The sequence below is a fragment of the Gadus morhua genome, chromosome 23 (assembly GCF_902167405.1).
Source record: "Gadus morhua chromosome 23, gadMor3.0, whole genome shotgun sequence".
Taxonomy (NCBI): Eukaryota; Metazoa; Chordata; class Actinopteri; order Gadiformes; family Gadidae; genus Gadus; species Gadus morhua.
Window position 1 is genome coordinate 20,982,455 of NC_044070.1, and position 22,144 is coordinate 21,004,598.

Genomic DNA, 22,144 nt, shown 5'->3' on the forward strand with positions numbered 1-22,144 from the left:
GTACTCTCTTATGTTAGCAATTAGCAACCTTAAGGTTCCCTTTTAAGTTAAAGCCATTAGAAATTGTATCGCACCAGATCTAATCGACTATTTCTCTGACTGTTGTTTCTCTGATAGTCAAAGACTTACGGTGTAACCTCATCGTGGCTTTCCTTGCACTGTGTTCATTGTGGACTGAGCAGCTGTAGGTCGATTCTGTGTCACTGTAAACAGTCCTTAAGGAGCCACTGATGTCATAGAGTCCCTGGTCATCTTCATGGACCTCGGTTGTGTTCTGGAGGACAGTAGCCGGGCGAGGACTGACGGACCAGGTGAGCTGTGGTATTGGGTAGATTCCTCTAGACTGACAGGTGACAGTGTTGTTCACTAGCCGAATGTCCACTCCAACAACTGGAGCTGCAACAACATGGTACCACATTAAAACAAGCAAATAATGGTTACTATATTTCACCTGATTGCTACATATGCATTGCTCCTGATATAAATGGCGTAGTTTGCTATTGTTGCTAACCAAACCACCAGAGGCAGGCATAGCCACGGGGAGGGCCTAGGCCCGCCTACTTGTCAGTCTTGCCCTTCCGATCAGAGGGCTTTCCTTGGTTTATGTTCACCATCTTAAAAAGACACGTAAGTCTGCATTCCGCTGAGAGCTCAAGAATCAGTAAATCGCGACCAGCCATGTAGCTCACCTCCCCCCCTCCCCTCCTGAACTTTGCTGTGAGAGCCCTCCCACTATACAATTGAGCAGAGCCATTATATCTGCATGGGTTCATGCAGTTTTGCACAAGTTTCAAATGATTTCGCGTAATTTGTCAGCTGTTATCAAATGCCTTTAATAAATTCCACCTTTATGTCATAAATGTAACATGCTATTGATAATGTTTGCGCGGTACATTTAATCTAGGCCTATTTTATGTTCAATCAAATTGGCTTGTCAACCCGTTCTTTTCTGTGCCCGTCCATTTGAACCGTTCTGGCTACACCACTGCAAACCACATCAGAAACCAACCAAAATACACAGCGAACTGACATGGGAACGTTGCAATTTAATTTAGTTGTTGATCAAACTCAGGTCTCAGATTAAAGTAAAGTTAGTTAAGGGTAGTAGAGTAAAGTTTGTGAGGTGTTAGTGGACCATTAACTGAGTTATTGACCTTTGTTACTGTACTTTATGTAAACATATAGCCAATGTTCAGCACTTGAGCTCACCTCTCACTGTCAGGGTGACGAAGGTCTCCTGGTTGTACTGTGAAGTGCTGGCGTAACACAGGTACCTGCCCTGGTCCTGGAGGTTCACCCTGGTCAGACCAAGGGATGCGTTGCCCCCTGAGATCTGGTCATGGAACAGGGAGGTCCTTCCCTTGTAGAGAGGGTCCTGGTGTCCCAGTTGGTCCTGGTCATCGTAGTAGGAGTGGACCTGAATGATCTCCCCATCCTTCTTGACCCAGTGGAGGATCGTATCACTGTTTGGTTGGAAGTGGCAAGGCAGCACACAGCTCCCCCCAAACACACAGCCCACCGGGGTGTCTGGAGATCAGAGGGTACAGCTGTGGTTGGTGTTAGAACAGCACACACTTCTTATTCACTTTTTGGAAAAGGCATATGTAACTGTGAGGGAAAGGTGTAACCTCAAAGTTTCAAGTGTCTGAGCAGAGCTGCTGCCAGCATATTGTCGTAATGATAACTATGTATAAGTCACTACATGTAAATATTCCAAACTTCCACTTTCATGTGTAAATACACCCCTTTCACTTTCAGTTTTATCTCAGAACAGTACAGTAAAGTACCGTACTGGAATTTTCAAATGGTTTCTGTATGACTACTGTTCAAAAATATGAACTGCATTATCTAGTAGTAATATAACATATAATGTACTGTAAAACTATTATATTGTACCCTGTTTCCGTGATCTGTTGTTGCTATAACCCAAAATCGTTGTAAATTATTTATGTTGTTTCAAAGCTGCAATACGTCGTCTATGATCTTCAACACAGTAATCTATTCCATTTCATCACTATTAGAGAAAATGCTCTGTTTTGCAAGCCTCTGCCAACCAATTTGCCAACCAAAGGAGGGCCGTGTCATCCCCATGGTTACGACCCAAGGAACTTTGTAAGACTTTATAGTCTACCCTCATTGTGTATGAGCGTTATAATGAGCGATGTTGGTCATGAAACGCGGCACACAACGTGGCGTTATAGCCTACTAAGAGTCTGAGGAGTCTAACCCTCTCTCGGTTGCGGTCATCAACCGCTGCTCGGACAGAGCAGCCCACACACACCTCACCACCGGTGTCCCTTCGTCGGCACGTTGAAGAGTAGCCTATACTAAAGACACTTTGACGTCACAAAAATATCTCTACCTGCATTCGGGAGAAGAGTGGAACGCGCACTAAAACATAGGATTGATTTTAGGAAAAGATGACAGGGTTTAGGTTCTACCCCTAGATTTAAAATCATCAGAAGAAATGAAACGTTCTCCATATTCATACATTTAGTCAAGCTTACCTCCCTGAACGAGGACCTCCAGCATAAGAAACACGGCAGTGTGGACCAGAACGCTGTTGAGTTCTCTCATCTTGTTGATCCTTTCTGACTCTTGAGCAGTCGGCTGCAGCTCAGCTCAACCAGAGAGTGGAATTAACATATGCCTCAAACTGCGTTCCCTTCATAAAACTGCACATGATGGGGGCCGGGGCTTTAGCCCTCCTCAGTTTCCTGAGAAAGTAAAAGCGCTGTTGAGCCTCCTTGGCTAGCGATGCGATACGATTTTAAGCTTACCTCCCTGAACGAGGACCTCCAGCATAAGAAACACGGCCGTGTGGACCAAAACTCTGTTGTGTTCTCTCATCTTGTTGATCCTTCTGACTCTTGAGCCTCTCAGTCGGCTGCATCTCAGCTCATCCAGTCAGTGAAACGATCATATGACCCGAGTGGGGCTGTCCCCGACTCGGAATTTTATGAGTCGCCTTTTCAGTTCAGAGATTCCACTATTTGGCGGCCGTGCGGGGCAGGTCTTTTGGAGTTTTAAGAAATGAGTTTTCTATATTAACACTCTGCTTTGGTAGGGCTATAGGCCTTTTATATATGCTTGCGCGTTGGGCGCTCATTACGTTCTCACCTGAACAGTTTTCTATCAATCAAACTCGTTGGAATTGTAGCCAACTTATTCCTGCCGGGTTTTAATTAGGCTCCTGCCCATGATGAGGTCCGATAATGAACACGGGGGCTCATGTATAGGCTAGTGGATAATCCACTATGAGCCCCCTGTTCACGATCTGATTGCATTTATTGAGCCCGAAAGAATATACAGCGCTGTGTCGCCACACTGACTGCGCTCCTAGAGAAAATGTGGCAATAATGTAAGGGGAGACAGCCGCTTCCCTCTGCCAGATTCTGTCCAGCAAACAAAGTTACAATGAATCAATCGCCACAGTGACATCGACAGTGTCTAAATAAAGCTCCTCTTTATTATTATTAGAGCTATGAATGATGTAAATGGTGAATATTAAGCCTGTGATGGCATCTGTATACGCGCAGCTTGCAATTTATTTTCAGCACCAACTGCCGCTGCAGAAGAATAATAAAAAAACACAATAAATGTGTCGATTCATGCATATGGTCTGCCACGCCTAAACTGTAGGTTGGGTCTTTTACTGAGATCAAATAAAAACTCCTTGAAAATACACAAAGTAGGCCTAACGCTCCTAACCTTCTCCCCCACTCTCTCCTTTCGGCACGGCACCAGCTGTCTCTTCGGAGTCAAAGTCATATTTATTGTATTGTTTGTTTATATGTACTTAAGCCTACTTTAGACTGGATGCTGCTTGTTGCTGCCAAGAATGAATTCTTAAACTGTATATAATATTTCCTTTTTTTTGCCACGGCATGGGGCTTTTCCGCTCGCTTGTCACCGTTTGTAAAGAAAAATAGAAAAGGAAGACGGCGGGAAATCCCGCAGTCGACTACATGTAAATATTCCAAACTTCCACTCACACCAAACCCCTTTCACTTTCAGTTTTATCTCAGAACAGTACAGTAAAGTACCGTACTGGAATTTTCAAATGGTTTCTGTATGACTACTGTTCAATATGAACTGCATTATCTAGTAGTAGGCCTAATATAACATATAATGTAGCCTACTGTAAAACTATTATATTGTAGGCCTACCCTGTTTCCGTGATCTGTTGTTGCTATAACCCAAAATCGTTGTCAATTATTTATGTTGTTTCAAAGCTGCAATACGTCGTCTATGATCTTCAACACAGTAATCTATTCCATTTGATCACTGTTAGAGAAAAATCTCTTTTTTGCAAGCCTCTGCCAACCAATTTGCCAACGAAAGGAGGGCCGTGTCGTCCCCATGGTTACGACCCAAGGAAGGAGGGAGAAGGTTAGGGAGAAGGTTAGGAGCGTAAGGCCTACTTTGTGTATTTTGAAGAGTTTTTATTTGATCTCAGTAAAAGACCCAACCTACAGTTTAGGCGTGGCAGACCATATGCATGAATCGACACATTTATTGTGTTTTTTTATTATTCTTCTGCAGCGGCAGTTGGTGCTGAAAATAAATTGCAAGCTGCGCGTATACAGATGCCATCACAGGCTTAATATTCACCGTTTACATCATTCATAGCTCTAATAATAATAAAGAGGAGCTTTATTTAGACACTGTCGATGTCACTGTGGCGATTGATTCATTGTAACTTTGTTTGCTGGACAGAATCTGGCAGAGGGAAGCGGCTGTCTCCCCTTACATTATTGCCACATTTTCTCTAGGAGCGCAGTCAGTGTGGCGACACAGCGCTGTATATTCTTTCGGGCTCAATAAATGCAATCAGATCGTGAACAGGGGGCTCATATGGTGGATTATCCACTAGCCTATACATGAGCCCCCGTGTTCATTATCGGACCTCATCATGGGCAGGAGCCTAATTAAAACGTAATAATTGTTTCACATAAAGGCATGTCAAACAACCTTTGATGTATTAAATGTCTCTTAAACTAATCAACCCTGTTTTAGGGAAGACTATAGCCTACTGTAAAATAAAAGAGCAGCAATAAGTGTGTGTTGACACACTTTCAACAACAAGGTGGCCCTGTTGGGATTGAGAAGACACCAGCCATGCTTGGCCAGTATATTATAATAGAAAAACCGCCAACACCCCTCCCCTGCCGTCTGAGCGCCCGTCTGTGGAGTGTGGGGGGGGGACGACGACCACGACGACGACGACTCATGTGCCCGCTCTGGACCGCCCCGCCTGGTCCCTCAGCTGCTGGGCGAAGGCGAAGGGTCGGTCCCCCTCGCTGAAGGCCAGCGCCCGGAACCGCCGCCCAGAAAGTTTCCCCTTAACTTTGAACCACTCTAAATTGGATTGCAACAGTTCTGATCAACGCTCTACTACTGACTGTTGTCCGTCTGATATTCAAAGACTTATGGTGTAACCTCATCGTGGCTTTCCTTTTTGGGGTCAGAGCAGTCTCATTAATAATGAATGCACAGAGAAGGATTCACAAATTTATTTTGTGATTTATGTATAAATTACTCTCTTCTCACAAATACATTTAAATGCACACACAAATGGATATCGGTATGTATAAATGTAAAATAAATCCATAAACAAAAATAAACACATTTCTGATCCACACACAAATGTGTCTTGTTTTAAATAAATGTAATATAAATCAATAATCATATTCATTTTAAAAATATTAGCAATTTTCATCAAAAATGTATTTGGATGTTGTTACATTTATACAAACTGTTAAACTTGAATTAACAAGACGCTTTTCATTTGTGAACTTGTTTGCATTTGTGTGTGAACTGGACTGTATTCATTCTTCGTTTGCAACTGACGTCACAGCTAATTAAAATTCGTAACCAAACCGGAAGTCGGCCATCTTGGTAGGAAAGCAATCACAACATTGCGCCCCGCTACACTTGTTTCAGTCACTTAGAGTTGAGGTCATTCAATCGCAAAGCGCGTATCAAACCTCAATTCTTTTGCTATTACATTATTTTGTTTGGCTAATAATGCCCACCAGTTGTGCCGTGCACGGCTGTGCGTATAATTTCATACGGGAGAATAGGAATTGCAGTTTTTTAGGATTCCAAAAGTGATCACAACTCAGGGTGAGCGGACTCGACCGAGGAGCGACTTGGATTTCGAACATCTACCGGGGCAACATGGCACAAATAACATCGCCAACACTCGTATTTGTGGTAATCACTTCATAACTGGTAAGTTTTGGGGCTCAATCAATTTGTGAGTGGTTCTTTGCGAGGATTTTTGCGCCTGCAGTTCTAAGTTTTCTTTTACCAGGATACCCTTAAAGGGCAACTTCACCCATTTCACATAAGCTTTGTATTTTTAGAACCCCCCGCATATTTTTGAATGGTCTAGCATCATTCCCTTATTTTCTGGAGAGACTGGAGAGATCCGTATCGATCTCCAACACTTCCTGTTTTCAATGACGCAATATGACGATTTTTGCGTACAAGAAAATAGGAAGTGTAAGAGGGGATGATTCTCGTAAGACTACAACCACTAGTGGGGGTGGGACTAGTGTGATTGACAGTGCTCTGCCGATGACACGAATAACAAGCGACTTTCGCGGTTGATTTTGATTTCCATTTTCTGGAACCATAGTCTCATCTCCATAGGACGCGACTAGCAAGCACGCGTCCTAGAAAGGCTGCAGCCTTCACTTTGGGAGACAGCCATGGTTCCAGAAAATGGAAATCAAAATCAACCGCGAAAGTCGGTTGTTATTCGTGTCATCGGCAGAGCACTGTCAATCACAGCCCGGTGAACGGCACATGTGATTGGAATGTACGTCAGCCGAGAGCAACCAATAGGTTTAGAGCTAAATGGTCCCGCCCCCAGGAACGTTCTTTTTTTTTTCAGATTCGACTGTCAGGAGTTTCAAAATGAGTGGCGTCAGAACACTGCCAATATTCACGTGACTCAAAGCTTGCGCCTGTGTGGTCAAATCTCTGAAAAGTCAGTGCTGAAAAGTCATTTCTGAAAAAATACGTTGCAATGTCGTAAACGTACACCTTTACAAGTTTTTAAAACTAAATATTCAACCTTTCAAAACGTATTTCTCAATGTATGAACACCTGTTTGCAGAATCCCATTTACAAGGTTTCAAAACCGGGCAACAATGAAATACACTGTTAGAACAGTGCCAGATTTGAAACTCTGCAAATGCGCTGGTGAAATTGTTTGAACTTTGAAAATGTGTTGGTGAAAATGATGAAGAAGATAAAATAGAACACAAAATCATGTTTACAGATGTTTGAATTATAGTTTTAGTTTTTTTCAGGTTAAAATCTCTTTTTTCAGTGTTGCAAAACCTTTTTTACAAGGTGTTGAGTTTTCAAACCCAGACTTACAAGCCTTTGAAACTTTTTTTTTCAGGTTTGAATTATGGCAGGAAACTGACTCCAGAGGAATGCTGTTGTCGCGGTAGCATTGGCAGAGGACCAGGCGCTCCAAAATAAGTAGGCTATAGGCCATAGGCAGAGATACGGAAGCAGTTAGGTATTGCAGTAATACGAGTGATTGACATTGGCATTTAAACCACCAAAGTGGTCCAATCACAATGAAAACGGTTCATACTTCAAGTCACAATGAGCGCAGCCATCTTGAATTCTGTCTCGGAATTTTACTCGGTCACCACTGAGTTCAACCGAGATGGCGTGTTCGCCGTCCGAGGAAAAGGGGCGTGTTCATGCGTGTCGTTAGGCAACGTCCTCGGACCTCCGAGACAGATGAATAATAAAACACAGTTTTTGAGACTCGAGACGTGGCTGGATTCACAAATGCATTCTTTTTTAACAAGGAACTCTCTGTAGCAGATGCCTCCCTCGTTTTCAGCCAATCACATGACTGCACTTCCGACCTCTGAGTCCAGCCTCCGAGCCTCCCGGTTCCCTCGGTCAAATGTCTATGGGAAATAACATGTTTTCTTTTAATAATCGTACATAACAATCTCTAGGTGGCGAAGAAGTAAAAGCTGCGTCACGTTTTGAACTTCACACTTTTTCTATCTAGTTTCGACTGGGTTTTAGGATTGTCGGTGCCCTTAAAGTAGTAAACGGCACCGACAATGTAAAAACCCAGTCACTGCAGTCATGTGATTGGCTGAAAACGAGGGAGGCATCTGAATCCAGGGTGAGATCATTCAGCCATGTTTCTGTGAGGAAAGCAAGGCTACTCTCCCGGTATCTCCGCTGCAGTCTGGTTGCGCTCAGCGTTTGTTTTATCTAATTCAAAACATATATCAGAGATCTGAAGTTTGGTTGAGTGTAAAGAGACATTTTAATGGTAAAGAAACTTTTACTATATTATTTATTATAAAATATTATAGTAAAATCCGTAAGTCTTGTTAATAATAATGGGTTAAGTCTAATATTAGAATTCTCTGCAATGTATGGGCTTAATATATGTAAATGTGTCATTCATATTTGATGGATTGATCAGGTGGAAAAGATAACTTAAACACAAACGACATCAGAGGAATATAACACGCAAACAGCAGGGAGGGGAGAAATGAAGGGGAAAAAAAGAGGAATTTATTTTAATGTATTTATTTACTTGATTTGGGCGTCACATTAAAATAATAGTTTAAAGTGCACAGCACCAGATGAAGTGTAGGACTGTTTGCAACAAAACAATACAAGAATGGAAAACCATAATTTACATATAGCTGACTATATACATATATATACAATACACTGTTTTTCAAAAAGTATTTGAAAAAGGTTGATTACAACGTCATAATACTAATAAAATTAACAATATTAATAAATAACAAGTATTCTGTTGGAGATGCTTTTCTTTTAAATCTGTGTAGAAGTCCAATGACACAGACGGTACGCTAAGATAATGGATGCATGTTACAAGTTTCACGACTTGTTACAAATCTCAATGTAAAAGAAATTTGTGGGATCATAAAGATTACAAAAATCTCACCTCTTTTCAAGTGATCATCAAATCATTGTGTATTTAGTCTGAAAATGTTTCATTCCCATAAATCCAGACTCATGTGTCTGCACTCTTGGTTGTGTGTCACCAAGGTCGTCCATTTTGTCGTTGTTGTTGTTGTTGTTGTGGTGCTGAAGTTGCCTCGGTTGTATCCATCACATTGTCCGTCTGACCTTTTCAAAGTCTTTCTCTGGTGCAGAATAAAAATATCCTCCCAGTCCATCTCAGATGAAGACACCGGGCAACATAGCAGCAGACTCTAATCCCAGCAGAGGACTCAGAGGTCAGAATCAGCCCCTACCACTCCCAGTCAACTCCTAAGCACCGCAGTAGCACCTGATGGAGATAGACAGAAAGAGACAGACTTACAAGATGAAATCTGCAGAGAGAATGGACCATGAAACAATTCTTCCTTCCATTGGGATTAGAAACATTGGGATATATTAATATTAATTACCTGACTGCAGCTGTAACATATAATGAACACCCACCTGCTGCAGACTGTGTTTCACTGGAGGTAGCTGGAGTGATGGATGTTGGTAGATCTGCAGGCTGTGTTTCACTGGAGGTAGCTGGAGTGATGGATGTTGGTAGAGCTGCAGGCTGTGTTTCACTGGAGGGAGCTGGAGTGATGGATGTTGGTAGATCTGCAGGCTGTGTTTCACTGGAGGTAGCTGGAGTGATGGATGTTGGTAGAGCTGCAGGCTGTGTTTCACTGGAGGGAGCTGGAGTGATGGATGTTGGTAGATCTGCAGGCTGTGTTTCACTGGAGGTAGCTGGAGTGATGGATGTTGGTAGATCTGCAGGCTGTGTTTCACTGGAGGTAGCTGGAGTGATGGATGTTGGTAGAGCTGCAGGCTGTGTTTCACTGGAGGTAGCTGGAGTGATGGATGTTGGTAGATCTGCAGGCTGTGTTTCACTGGAGGTAGCTGGAGTGATGGATGTTGGTAGATCTGCAGGCTGTGTTTCACTGGAGGGAGCTGGAGTGATGGATGTTGGTAGATCTGCAGGCTGTGTTTCACCGGAGGGAGCTGGAGTGATGGATGTTGGTAGAGCTGCAGGCTGTGTTTCACTGGAGGGAGCTGGAGTGATGGATGTTGGTAGATCTGCAGGCTGTGTTTCACTGGAGGGAGCTGGAGTGATGGATGTTGGTAGATCTGCAGGCTGTGTTTCACCGGAGGGAGCTGGAGTGATGGATGTTGTTTGACCTGCAGGCTGTATTCAAACATACAGTTCAACAATATTGTTAAACATCTGCATTAAGTCCACACTTTATGTAATTTGCCTAATACATTCATTTAACAAGACTTTTATGTTTGCTTTAGCTTTCTGCTAAATCTTAAATACTTTAGCTTTATTTTCCTTTTTAACTTTCTATTTTACTCATTTCTTTGCATATGTTTTCTTTTACTTATCTATTATTTTATTTTAATGTATAACAATGTTTATATGTGAAGCACTTTGAGTCTGCCTTGTGTATGAAAAGTGCTATATAAATAAAGTTGCCTTGCCTTGCCTTGCCTAACACAAAATGTAATTTTTTAACATTCAACAATATATATATATATATATATATATATATATATATATATATATATATATATTTAAGCAATAGATCACGCCAGGCTGTGGTATGTGCTCATTATACCACTGTTAAGGGGCGTTGTCCGGCCCCGACGCGCAGCGGAGGGCCGGCGACCCCCTTCACCCCCTTTATACAATGGTTACTGTTACGGCGAAACGAAAGTCATAGACACACTACATTTAAAAAGAAACCAAGAAAGTCAAAGTAGCCGTTTTATTAAAGACTACCAAAAAGTAGTCCCTCCTGGCTGCCGCTATGCATCGACGGTCGCTATGCAACACACTTTAGCGTCCCTCCGAGAGAAGGCTCCGATAGAGCGGTTCGCCGGCAATTTATCCTATGGAGCAGTTCACTCGCCGATTTTAGACTTCAGTGAACTGTGCTATTGCTTTTAGACAACTGTTAAAATTATGGCAAAATGACTTCACACACACACACTAGTAAAAATACGGTTGTATTCTTTTACACTTTCCACTTCAAGGCGCGGAGTGATACTTTCACAAAATGATTGGGCATCATAGCAGTTATGTATACGCTCATTATACAACAGTTAGGAACCAATCAGATCGCTGGATTCAGGCCCCCCGTTGTATAAATATATATATATATATAATAAGATAATATATACACAATGACGACATAGCAGTGTATTAGCAAATAAAAAAAGAGACCACCAATAATTGGATGAACGTACAAGCTCTGTAGAGAGGAGAGGTGTAGACTGGGTACCAGATGTCCCTTCTCCATCAGAAGGAGAAGGTTTTTTTTTCAGCAGCTTTCTTGAAAAAAAACATATGTTAGCTATAAGGATAACTGCAAGGAAGACTCCAACTATGATCCATAGTGTTATTTTGGATCCCCCTGAAACAGAGAAAGAAAAGTTGATTATTCTAATAATATTTACTTACAATAATAATAATATTAAGATTTAAAATTATTATTTTCATTTTTAATAGTAGTATAATAATTACAAATATTAACAGGAGGTGCAATATACATTCAAGTAGCTCATTACCTAGTCAATAATATTTTCAACACAATGTCTAAAGCAACTTATCATTTATCAGCCCAAAAGAAAGTGTAATTCTTTTTTTTTCTTTTACATTTGATGATTGACATCGTCAAAATATTGTAAGCCCAATAACGCATTCACACCACGGATGGTTTAGCATCACACAGATTGATTTTGTATTTTCACCATGAGCCTCAGGGTCGTACGGTATCTTCAGTTCAATGTTGGCTACGTCTTCTTCGTCTGCGTTCCTTCGAGTACACCTGTACGTCCCTTCACTCTGGGCTGATGAGGTCACATACAGCAGGAGGCTGCCTGATTCAGACAGGTTTCTTACATGCTGCTGCCACTCTGTTTCAACCACCTTCTCTTGTCCTGCTTGTCTTCTGAGGATGGTCTGGTGGTGGTTGAAGGTCCAGGTGATGTCATCGAGCCCCGAGGCGTTACAAGGGAGTAACACCTCACTCCCGGGAGTACTTTGCATTCGAGCTGATGAAGATAGACACACGAGGGGACAGACAGACAGGCATATGATATTGTTATGAAATCTGCAGAGCTTTTAGACTATGATTAAATTGTTCCTAATTTGACCAATGGAGAACGCAAATCCCAGACCAATGACGTCAATGGTCCAACTTTTCTGCCAATTCTCAGCGGAAACGGAATAGACTTTGTAGTTCTCTCTTATGTTAGCTTTAAGCGAGTTGGAAGGTTTCCCCTTATTTTTTAACCACTCTAAATTGGATTGAAACTGTTCTAATCAACACTTTACTACTGACTGATGTCTATATGATACTCAAAGACTTACGGTATAACCTCATCGTGGCTTTCCTTGCACTGTGTTCATTTTGGACTGTGCAGCAGTAGTTCGATTGCATGTCATTGTTAACAGTCCTTAAGGAGCCACTGATTTCATAGAGTCCCTGGTCATCTTCATGGACCTCGGTTGTGTTCTGGAGGACAGTGGCTGGGCGAGGACTGACGGACCAGGTGAGCTGTGGTTTTGGGTAGATTCCTCCAGACTTACAGGTGACAGTGTTGTTCACTAGCCCAATGTCCACTTTAGCAACAGCAGCTGGATCAGGATATGCAACGACATGGCACCACATTAAAACAAAAAACAAATAAGTACCATGCCTCATTTGGTTTGCTGCATTTGTATTGCTACTGATATCAATGGAGTTGTAAGGCATTATTGCTCACCAAACCAGCAACGTTACATCAGAAAATATACCAAAATACACACACAACTGACATGGAAACGTTGCAATTTTATTCTGTGGTTGAAGAAAACACAGGTCTCAGATTGTAGGGTAATATTTGAAAAGTAAAGCTTGTGAGGTGTAAGTGGACCCTTAACTGAGTTATTGACCTTTGTTACTGTACTTTATGAAAATATATAGCCAACTACCCATTTGCTTTAGATGCATAGAAAAATTACATAATTCCGTAACTACACAACTTTCTGCATCGACTTGTTTTGACATTGGTTAAATCCCATGCAAAGGTCCCATTATACTTTTGCTAAAACCTGAATATAATTTGTTTATGGGCTCAAACTACCCGTCAGTGGGTTGCATTATAAAAATAATTGTTTAAAATAGGATGTGACATCAGGACTTGAGCTCACCATTCACTGTCAGAGTGACGAAGGTCTCCTGGTTGTTCTTTGAAGTGCTGACGTAACACAGGTACTTGCCCTGGTCCTGGAGGTTCACCCTGGCCAGACCAAGGGATGCGTTGCCCCCTGAGATCTGGTCATGGAACAGGGCGGTCCTTCCTTTGTAGAGAGGGTCCTGGTATCCCAGTTGGTCCTGGTCATCGTAGTAGGAGTGGACCTGAATGTTCTTCCCATTCATCTTGTTCCAGTGGAGGAGCGTATCACTGTTTGGCTTGAAGCGGCAAGGCAGCACACAGCTCCCCCCAAACACACAGCCCACCGGGGTGTCTGGAGATCAGAGGGTACAGCCGTGGTTGGATGTTAGAACAGCACACAGTTCTTTTTCACTTTTTGGAAAAGGCATATGTAACTGTGAGGGAAAGGTGTAACCTCAAAGTTTCAAGCAATAGAGCTAAGCGTTTCTGGTGATTGTGTAAAATGTTGGAAAGATACCCACGGGTGTGAAATACAGGATTGCACGCTGTCCAAGCAGAGCCGCTGCCTTAGCATATTGTCATAGTGATAGCACTGCATAAGTCACTACATGTAAACAATGTGATAAACAGTATATACCAAACTTCCACTTGCAACAAACCACTTTCACTTCTATCTCAGAACTGTACACCTACTGTAATTAACAAATGACTTACTTGCTTGACTTACAAACAATGCTTGACTGCCAGCGAATGTAATCAGGAAGGTTTATCCTCTGCTGGAATTTTCAAATCGTTTCTGTATGACTACAGCTCAAAATTATGAACTGCAGTATCTAGTAGTAATATAACATATCATTTACTGCAAAACTATTATATTGTACCCTGTTTCCGTAATCTGTTGTTGCTAAAAGAGGTAGTGAACCCAAAATCGTCCTCAATTATTTTTGGAGAGTGGCACCAATGATCCCCTCGGCCGCTCTCACGATGCACTGGAGGGACCTGCGGCCGGATGAGGCGCAGGCCCTGTACCACGCCGTGATGCAGCTGGTTAGGATGCTCTCGACAGTGCCTCTATAAAAAGTGCCCATGATGGGGGCCGGCGCTTTAGCCCTCCTCAGTTTTCCTGAGAAAGTAAAGGCGCTGTTGAGCCTTCTTGGCTAGCGATGCGATAAGATTTTAAGCTTACCTCCCTGAACGAGGACCTCCCCCATAAGAAACACGGCCGTGTGGACCAGAACTCTGTTGAGTTCTCTCATCTTGTTGATCCTTTCGGACTCTTGAGCCTCTCAGTCGGCTGCAGCTCAGCTCAACCAGAGAGTGGAATGAACATATGACTCAAACTGCGTTCCCTTCATGGGGAGGGAAATATGTTGCGGTGCCAGTCCTGTCTCACCTGTGCAGGTGGACTGCAGTGATGTCATGCCTGGTTGTTTGGAGGTTGTCTATCAAATTGTAGGATTTATCTCATAATGCCACATTTCGATCAGGTGTATTCAAATGAGTGGGTGTGGTCTTCTCAGACCAGAGCAGGCTGATGGGCCTGGAGCTCACCGCCTGGAGTGTCCAGATTCGGACGTCCCGCACTGTGCTTGCAGGAACTTTAATTCCTTTGACATTTTCCACACAAACACACTGCTCAATCGGTCTGCAACTGTTTAGGACTTGGTCACCCATGACCAGATCTTTAAGTGAACTTATCCGCCTGATTATTTCTAAAAAAGTCTTCAATACGGGGCAGACGAGTATCTGCTGCTCAGCAGCACTGCACAGGGTAGTTAGTGCTCCTATACATTACACCACCACGACGAAGAGAAGTAGGAGTGGACCTGAAGCTTCTTCCCACTTATCTTGATCCAGTGGAGGATCAAATCACTGTTTGGCTTGGAGCTACAAGGCAGCGCACAGCTCCCCCCAAACACACAGCCCACTTGGGGTTCCGGAGATCAGAGAACAGGGGGGTGTTGGAGGCATACTCTTCATTAACTTTAGAAGCAGGTCCATAAGTAATACTCTTATGGTGATAACGGCTAATAAATCACTACTAATTGATCTTGAATCACTCATAAAACATGACCTTTAGACCTCAGCAATCTATTATTTTTTTGTTCAGCAACACACATGTTATCTTCCCTGGCCTGCTTTTATTTCGCCTTCTCTCACACAACCTGACCCACCTTAGAACCTGGGTTAATCTTTAGACAGCTTTGGTTTCTGTATAAGCACAGTTCCAATGAGGTCAAAAATTATACGAGAATCCAGTAATTCTAGTAGGAAGTGAAGGTTTCAGATTTAATCAATGTACAATAAAAAAAATTATATTACCTATTACTATTCATTTTCAACATTCCAAGTAAAACCTAAGAATAAAATGATAGATAGAGTTCTGCTGCTAGTCCAAATATCAAGCATAACAAACCAAACAAAGAAGAAGTCTTGATAATAGGTTTGCCATAGAGACGGTTTACATTCGGTCCAGCTTACCTCCCTGAACGACGACCAGCCCCGTCAGTAACACGACCGCCTGAATCACAACACTGCCCAGCGCTGTCATTGTCTGTGTCGTCCTCTCTCAGCTGTACCTGTTGTTGGTCTGCTGACAGGACCGGGACACGACAATCTTTAACTGGACTGATTAGACCTCATGCCTGCTGTGATATTTATGAGTATCGTTTTCTAAATGATCAAGCGGAGCTTCGCACTATGTTGCTTTATGGCTTTGGAACATTCCAACACACGCGCCCAACATATCACATCATCATTATCCAGTTGCCGCTGATAGTAACGTAATGATGTAAGCAGTACGTGCACGCTTATGGTAATCATTAACACATATTTTACAGCTGCCAGTTTCTGTCATTTTATTGTCTTTTGTGTTTTTATTGTCTTTGGACTCATATTTATAACACGAGTTACGGATACATTTGCTATTATAGTGATTTTAAATTTTTAATAAAGAGAAGGAAAAATACTATTTAATCGAACAAAAGTTATTTATGTAAAAGGTGAGCCGGAACACGCAGGCGATCCAGGGGCAATGATAGCTCACGCCCTAACATCAAGAGTGCTGGTGAGCTGTCCGTTGTAGTATGTCGAGTAGCCCGGTAGTGCAGCAGGGTCCGCAGGAGTACTGCTGAGACCTGAAATCCCTCTGATTCATGCGCTCCACACCCCCATTCGCCTGAGGGTTGTAGAAGGCCGTGCGTATGTGTCTGATTCCCCGCTCACTCAGTAAAGTTGTGAACTGGGGTTACCACCCTTGCTCTTGTGCCCTCATACATGGTACCTATTGCCCGAAGTAGGTTAGGTGCGACACTGTAAGCCTCAAGAATGGTCATCATCACTTCTCTGTTTTTTGAGTCAAAAGCTTTTTTGAAATCAATAAAACACAGGACCGCCGTCAGGTTGTTCTTTTTTTACCTCTTCGATGATCCTCCTTAAGGCTAGGATCTGGGATATGGTAGCTCTCCCCTCTCTAAAGCCATTTTGGTTCTCTCTCAGGTGAGTGTCGATGGCTCCCTGTATATGATTCAGTATCATACGGTTGTACATCTCTGCGATGATACATGTCAGACTGATGCCTCGGTAGGCTTTGAGAGATCTCCAGATTTAGGCACAGGGATGATGTTGGATAGAGACCACATATCGGGCTTGATGTTTTCCATCAGAGCTAGGTTGCAGATCTCCAAGATGATGTCGTCCAGGTTGCAGTTTTTAAGGACCTCTGGGGCAAGGCCGTCTGGCCCAGCACTTTTCCCTTGCTTCAGGGTGGATTTTACTGCTGCAGGCTCGCTAATTGTAAAGGGGCCATCGTCAATTTTGAGATCTCTTAGGCCTGCCGATATTTCCTCCTCAGCTCCATCCACTCTCGGATTGGTGCCGAGGAGATCACGGAAGTGGGTGAACCAGGTGGTCACTCTGTCCTCTGGGCTGCAGCCTGTTACCTGTCCCTCCAGGGCCGGCCCTGACCAATTTGGCGCCCTAGGCAAGATTCTTGCTGGCGCCCCCTACCCCTTTGGATCTGCTTTGTCTTTGATTTTAGATAGAAAATTAAACACACGAAACGTATTACAAACCAAGTAACAAGCAATGAATCATAAATACAATATGGTATGCACAAAATACTGCAGACGTTAGAACTTTTAATAATTAAACACTTTGCAGTAAAAAAAAAAGTCTTGCAAAACAAGTGACAATGAATCATGTTGAAGATTAATCGAGATATAAACACTTAGACTAATTCAAGAGAGAGAGAGAGTAAAATAAAACGAGGGGTCCGGAGCAAGAATTGACAAAAGACTTTATCGTGAAGAAAAACAACAACGACAACAGCCTGAGTAGATCTATAGAGTCACTGTTCGAACATCGATTCCAGCTTCTCTTTATACACACAAACTGAGCGGCTTCTCCTTGAGGTGTCTGCCTCCATTCAGTCATAAATCCATCTTAAAGGCCCACTATGCAACTTTTTTAGCCAAAATTACATTAAGTATGCAGGTTGAGAGTTATGCTGATGGTTCTGCATCCATTTCTGGGTCGATTGGTGGGTGTGTCATTTACCCATGTCGCCTCTCCAGTGAAAAAGCGCATATGCAACTTGCTCTGTTTGGACCGACACAATCCGGATGTGACGCAGCGGAAGTATCCTCGAAAATGTAGTCAGATTGTAGTTTCGAAAATGCTTTACGGCACAGACACACACCCAAACATGGCACCGGCTAGATATAAACAGCCAGTTGCGAGGCATTTGTTGCATTCATCATGGATTAGAGATGCACCGATCAATCGGCCGCCGATTAAAAAAGCCGGTTTTGTATCCAATCGGCCACAATCGGTGACCTGCCGGTCACTGTCGTATTTTCCGGTTTTCGGCCGATCAAACTCATGCGCGGTGCGTAGCAGCTCAAGGCGCCCAGAGCGCGGGAAGAAAACATGTCGCATTAAAATCTGAAAGGACGCACTAAACTCACTATCCATGCGTCCCGGGGACGCATCTCATTTTCCCCATGAAAAACGATACATTGTGAACATTAAACAACTCGTGTTTAATCACAGTAACTGGCCAAAGAAACTTTCTTGTGAGCAGACCGGACAAGCGCTGTTTCAACCCTCTGCGCATCTACTCGGCGCAGACGTGATCCCCTGTACAAAGTATCGCGACATGCTAATTTAGCCGCTACCAAAACAACTAGCTCATCACCGCTGATTTCATTTCAACAATTAAAAATACGAAAAAAAACGGCATTGAACGGCAGCCGCCATATTGTTATGCCCAAACGGCGCCTGCGCATACATCGCGCTTCCAACGAGATCCCGTTTTTCTCGAGAAACAGGCAGAGAAGAGAGAACGCAAAAATACCACCAAAGAAAAAGATTAAACCTATTGCAGGTCAGCAAACTATTGCAGCTGCATTTTCTGTCCCCACTACCTCTGCACTCCTCCCTGACTCTGATCAGCCTAGAGAGAGTACCTCAACATTGCCTGTACCTACTTCTGCCTCCCCCTCTACTGAGCCTGATGAGCCCACTGCAGAAGAAGTGCCTCAACCTTCTACATGTTCCTCCCAAAAAAAGCGAACTTTTCTGAAGCAGTGGCTCACCACATACAAATGGCTGCACTTTTCAGATGACAATTTCATGTATTGAGTTTAACACTATTAATTTAATTTAAGAAATAGAATAATAATAAAAAAGAAACACATTTTTTAAACTGGGGAGTCGGGACCCATTGAATTTCTCAGGGACCCACCCAACTCGCCACCTGTGGGTCCCGGGGACTCACTACATTGAAAACCTATCAACATCACTGCTATTATATGATTATAATTATTTCTTAGAAAATCGGTATCGGAAAAACCGGTTTTGGCAGGTCAGACCTCCTTAAAAACCGGAAATCGGTATCGGCCAAGAATTTTGCAATCGGTGCATCTCTATCATGGATCAATTGACTGATAAGGGACCCAAGAGGCGACCGTCGGTGGAACAAAAGAAGAATGGACCAGAAAAGAGATCCGACACGAGTGAAAGGGGAACTATGCAACTTGTTTGGCTTGATTTACCTTAATATAACAGGCTAAGAGTCATTGTGATGGTTCTATTATACATTTTTGTTCGATTGTTCGTTGTTTCGACTCACCCTTGCGCATCTTGGCGGAGAGAAGGAATATGTTTCTGCCGGCGACCCGCCGCCCACTCTCGCGGGAGTCTCGGGTCTCGCAAAGTAACGAATTGCTTTACGGCACAGACCCCCAAACACGGAACCGGCTCGATATAAACAGAAGTCACTAAGGGATTGTTATATTTATCATAGATCAGCCGACTAAAAAGAGACAGAGAAACCCAATGTCGGAGGAACAGAAGAAGAGAAAAGGGAGACTGACCGGCAGAGAGGCCAGACACGAGTAAACATTGGGCAAGCTTTTCAGGAATAGCGTGAACTGAAAGAAAAAGAAGACTGCAAATCAGACGCCGACTCGGCCGTGTTGCTTTTGAAATTGAAAGTACCCTTGGGTGGCCTTTGTCTTCGTGGTATTCTTGTTTTCTCGACCGTTTTGTTGTGAGCCCTGTATGTTTCTAGCTTGCTTGGTTGCAACCATATAAACACCTTTGTTTCCATGGGTGTTTTGCTGTTCGTCTGTCTAGTCCCCCAGATACAGACTGAATCCCCGAATCCAGGTTCTTGTTTGTTTAGATTATTATTTTGGCCAAACCTCTTACACTGATTGTTCTGTTCAACCTAAAATAAAACAATTATAATCTAGGATATAAATTCTCCCCGTCAACTATAAAAAAGGATGGATTTATGTTTATTGCAATACAAATACACCCTTTTAAAAATGTATAACCTTGCCTACACTTTATGAACATCTACTTCGGACATGGCTCCACGCATTCGCCGGCTTCTTTGAAAACAAATGCACATGGCTCGCGTAGAAGTGCATGGGGAAGGGTCGTCAACGAGTTGTTACGACAGTGTTGTGAAATATCTCCTCCGAAGCTGTAGGGGGCGCTGTGTAGAGAAATGTGCGTGCCAAAATCAAGAAAACAGCGAAGAAATGCCCGAAGTTGCATAGTGGGCCTTTTGACCTGAATGGTCAGCAAATGGTCAGCAAAGATAGCCCAAGACACTAGGCTGAGGTCAGCATGCCTTAACCCCGTAGCTCCCTGCTCCTTTTAGGGGTTCCACCATCTGTTCTGAACCCAGACTCCCAGGCACCGTGTGTTTTCCACTATTAGATATACAGACCTCATAATAATCATGGTTTACCATAGAATATACTCATTAATTTCTACCACAATCACTCATACAATAAGGTATGCACAAAATACTGCAAAGAAATGCATGATGTTTACTAAAGGCATTCATAAGCAAAATAATGGATAGAGTTCAGATTCAAATTATTGTAAATACAATTAAATGTAGTATGGTTTATCTAGTTTGGTTCTAACCAGAGATTAAACAAGCACTCAACTGAAGTGTAAAAAAAATACAATAATGTATCAGGGCTGTGCAGAGGTAGACGGGACAGCAGCACCTGATGCTGTGTCACTTGGGGTGGTACTGACATTTTTTAAAAGTGCATCTGAAGAGAGAAGAGAAGTATATGTGACGATTGCATGTTACATTTTAATAAAAAAACAGATGCTTGGTGTGCTATACATGAGACTAATATAGACTAATAATGAAAATGTGATGAGATTCTTTCAACTTTATTGTCATCGCAATGCAATTCAGTCTAACCACAGTGCAAAAAACAGTAAAGTGCAGTGAAATGAATATATATGTATATATAGGCTATGAATGATATGTGAAAGCTAATGTATATATAGCCTATGAATGATATGTGAAAGCTAAGGTATGAAATATTAACAGTAATACACTTTAACTGCACTTTAACACTGATGTAATCTTTAACAAACATAAACTGTGACGCATAAAACCAAATGCTTACAACCACCCTATTACAAAGTCGATGGACAACTAAAAGCATTTTAACTGACATAAGCAGGAAAGACACCTGTAAAATAACACCTGAACAGGCCTAACGTTAGGTTTCCAAACGTCCCTGATGAATTTAAGGTGGAGTAACATTAACACACACTCAGCTATTTATTGATTATTAAACAATGCTATCGTCCGAAGTAGGCTAGCAAGCTAACACTCTGCTCCAACAACGGTAACTACGATGCATTAAACTATTAATTTCATGCACTTCATCACATTGACATTACTGTACCTCTATCTTTTTCACGTTTTTCCTCCTCTTCTTTCCTTCTTTTCCTTCCTTGGGCGCCGGATGGCTTCAGTCTTTTGGACATAATTCCGATACAGTGTCATTAATCTTTTTCTTCGTCTCTGGGTCACGGTCCGGTCAGATTCAGGCAGCTGGCCTCTTGACCCCGCCCCCCTCACAGAGGGCAGGTACAGAGTAACGAGCCAGGCAGGCACCCAGAAAAAAGGCTTCTCCATTATTTAATAGTCTTTGCTATGACTTTATGTTGCTGTGGGCTTAAATAATATTTTGAAATAATAGTAGTAATGGCACTGGTAAAAAAAAAGTAGTATTTATACACATATATATATATATATATATATATATATTTTTTTTTTTTTCTCCCCCCGTTTTCGGTGCCCCCCCGCGGATGACGGCGCCCCTAGAATTTGCCTATACTGCCTATGCCCAGGGCCGGCTCATTTACGCCGATACAGAAACCACACACACCGTGCGCAGCCCGAACTGTGACTGAACGAACTAACGCAGGTTAGTTCACACACACACACGCACAAACGCGCACGCACGCACTGCACTGGAAGGGACATTGCACCACTGTGCATTCCGTGCATATACCCCACACAACCGCCCATTGAACTGAACTGTACATTAGCGGCGCTGGTTCACACGAATAACTGTTCAGTATTCGTGTGTCTTTCTTGCCCGTTGTGTGTTATAATATATATAGATAA

General features: G+C 42.7%; 2 protein-coding genes across 2 annotated transcripts; both read right to left on the bottom strand.

Moving 5' to 3' along the window:
- Positions 1 to 8,576: 8,576 nt before the first annotated feature.
- Positions 8,577 to 10,218, bottom strand: LOC115537701 (proline-rich extensin-like protein EPR1). Its single transcript, XM_030349747.1, has 2 exons — positions 9,481 to 10,218; positions 8,577 to 9,325 (listed from the first exon to the last, which is right to left on the bottom strand). The coding sequence occupies exons 1-2, from the start codon at positions 10,216 to 10,218 to the stop codon at positions 9,287 to 9,289; spliced, it is 777 nt and encodes a 258-aa protein (XP_030205607.1). The 3' UTR covers positions 8,577 to 9,286.
- A 1,462-nt stretch (positions 10,219 to 11,680) lies between these two features.
- Positions 11,681 to 15,900, bottom strand: LOC115537785 (CD276 antigen). The gene is made up of 4 exons (XM_030349818.1): positions 15,664 to 15,900; positions 13,217 to 13,534; positions 12,395 to 12,661; positions 11,681 to 12,075 (listed from the first exon to the last, which is right to left on the bottom strand). The coding sequence occupies exons 1-4, from the start codon at positions 15,731 to 15,733 to the stop codon at positions 11,696 to 11,698; spliced, it is 1,035 nt and encodes a 344-aa protein (XP_030205678.1). The 5' UTR covers positions 15,734 to 15,900; the 3' UTR covers positions 11,681 to 11,695.
- Between the last annotated feature and the right edge of the window lie 6,244 nt (positions 15,901 to 22,144).

Excerpts from the sequence above, each read along its gene's own strand:
- LOC115537701 (XM_030349747.1), bottom strand. The coding sequence starts at position 10,218 with ATGTTTGAATACAGCCTGCAGGTCAAACAACATCCATCACTCCAGCTC. Across the intron at positions 9,326-9,480 it reads TGAAACACAGTCTGCAGCAG|GTGCTACTGCGGTGCTTAGG; the intron begins GTGGGTGTTCAT and ends TATCTCCATCAG.
- LOC115537785 (XM_030349818.1), bottom strand. The coding sequence starts at position 15,733 with ATGACAGCGCTGGGCAGTGTTGTGATTCAGGCGGTCGTGTTACTGACG. Across the intron at positions 13,535-15,663 it reads GCTGGTCGTCGTTCAGGGAG|ACACCCCGGTGGGCTGTGTG; the intron begins GTAAGCTGGACC and ends TCTGATCTCCAG. Across the intron at positions 12,662-13,216 it reads CGTCACTCTGACAGTGAATG|CTGCTGTTGCTAAAGTGGAC; the intron begins GTGAGCTCAAGT and ends ATCCTGATCCAG.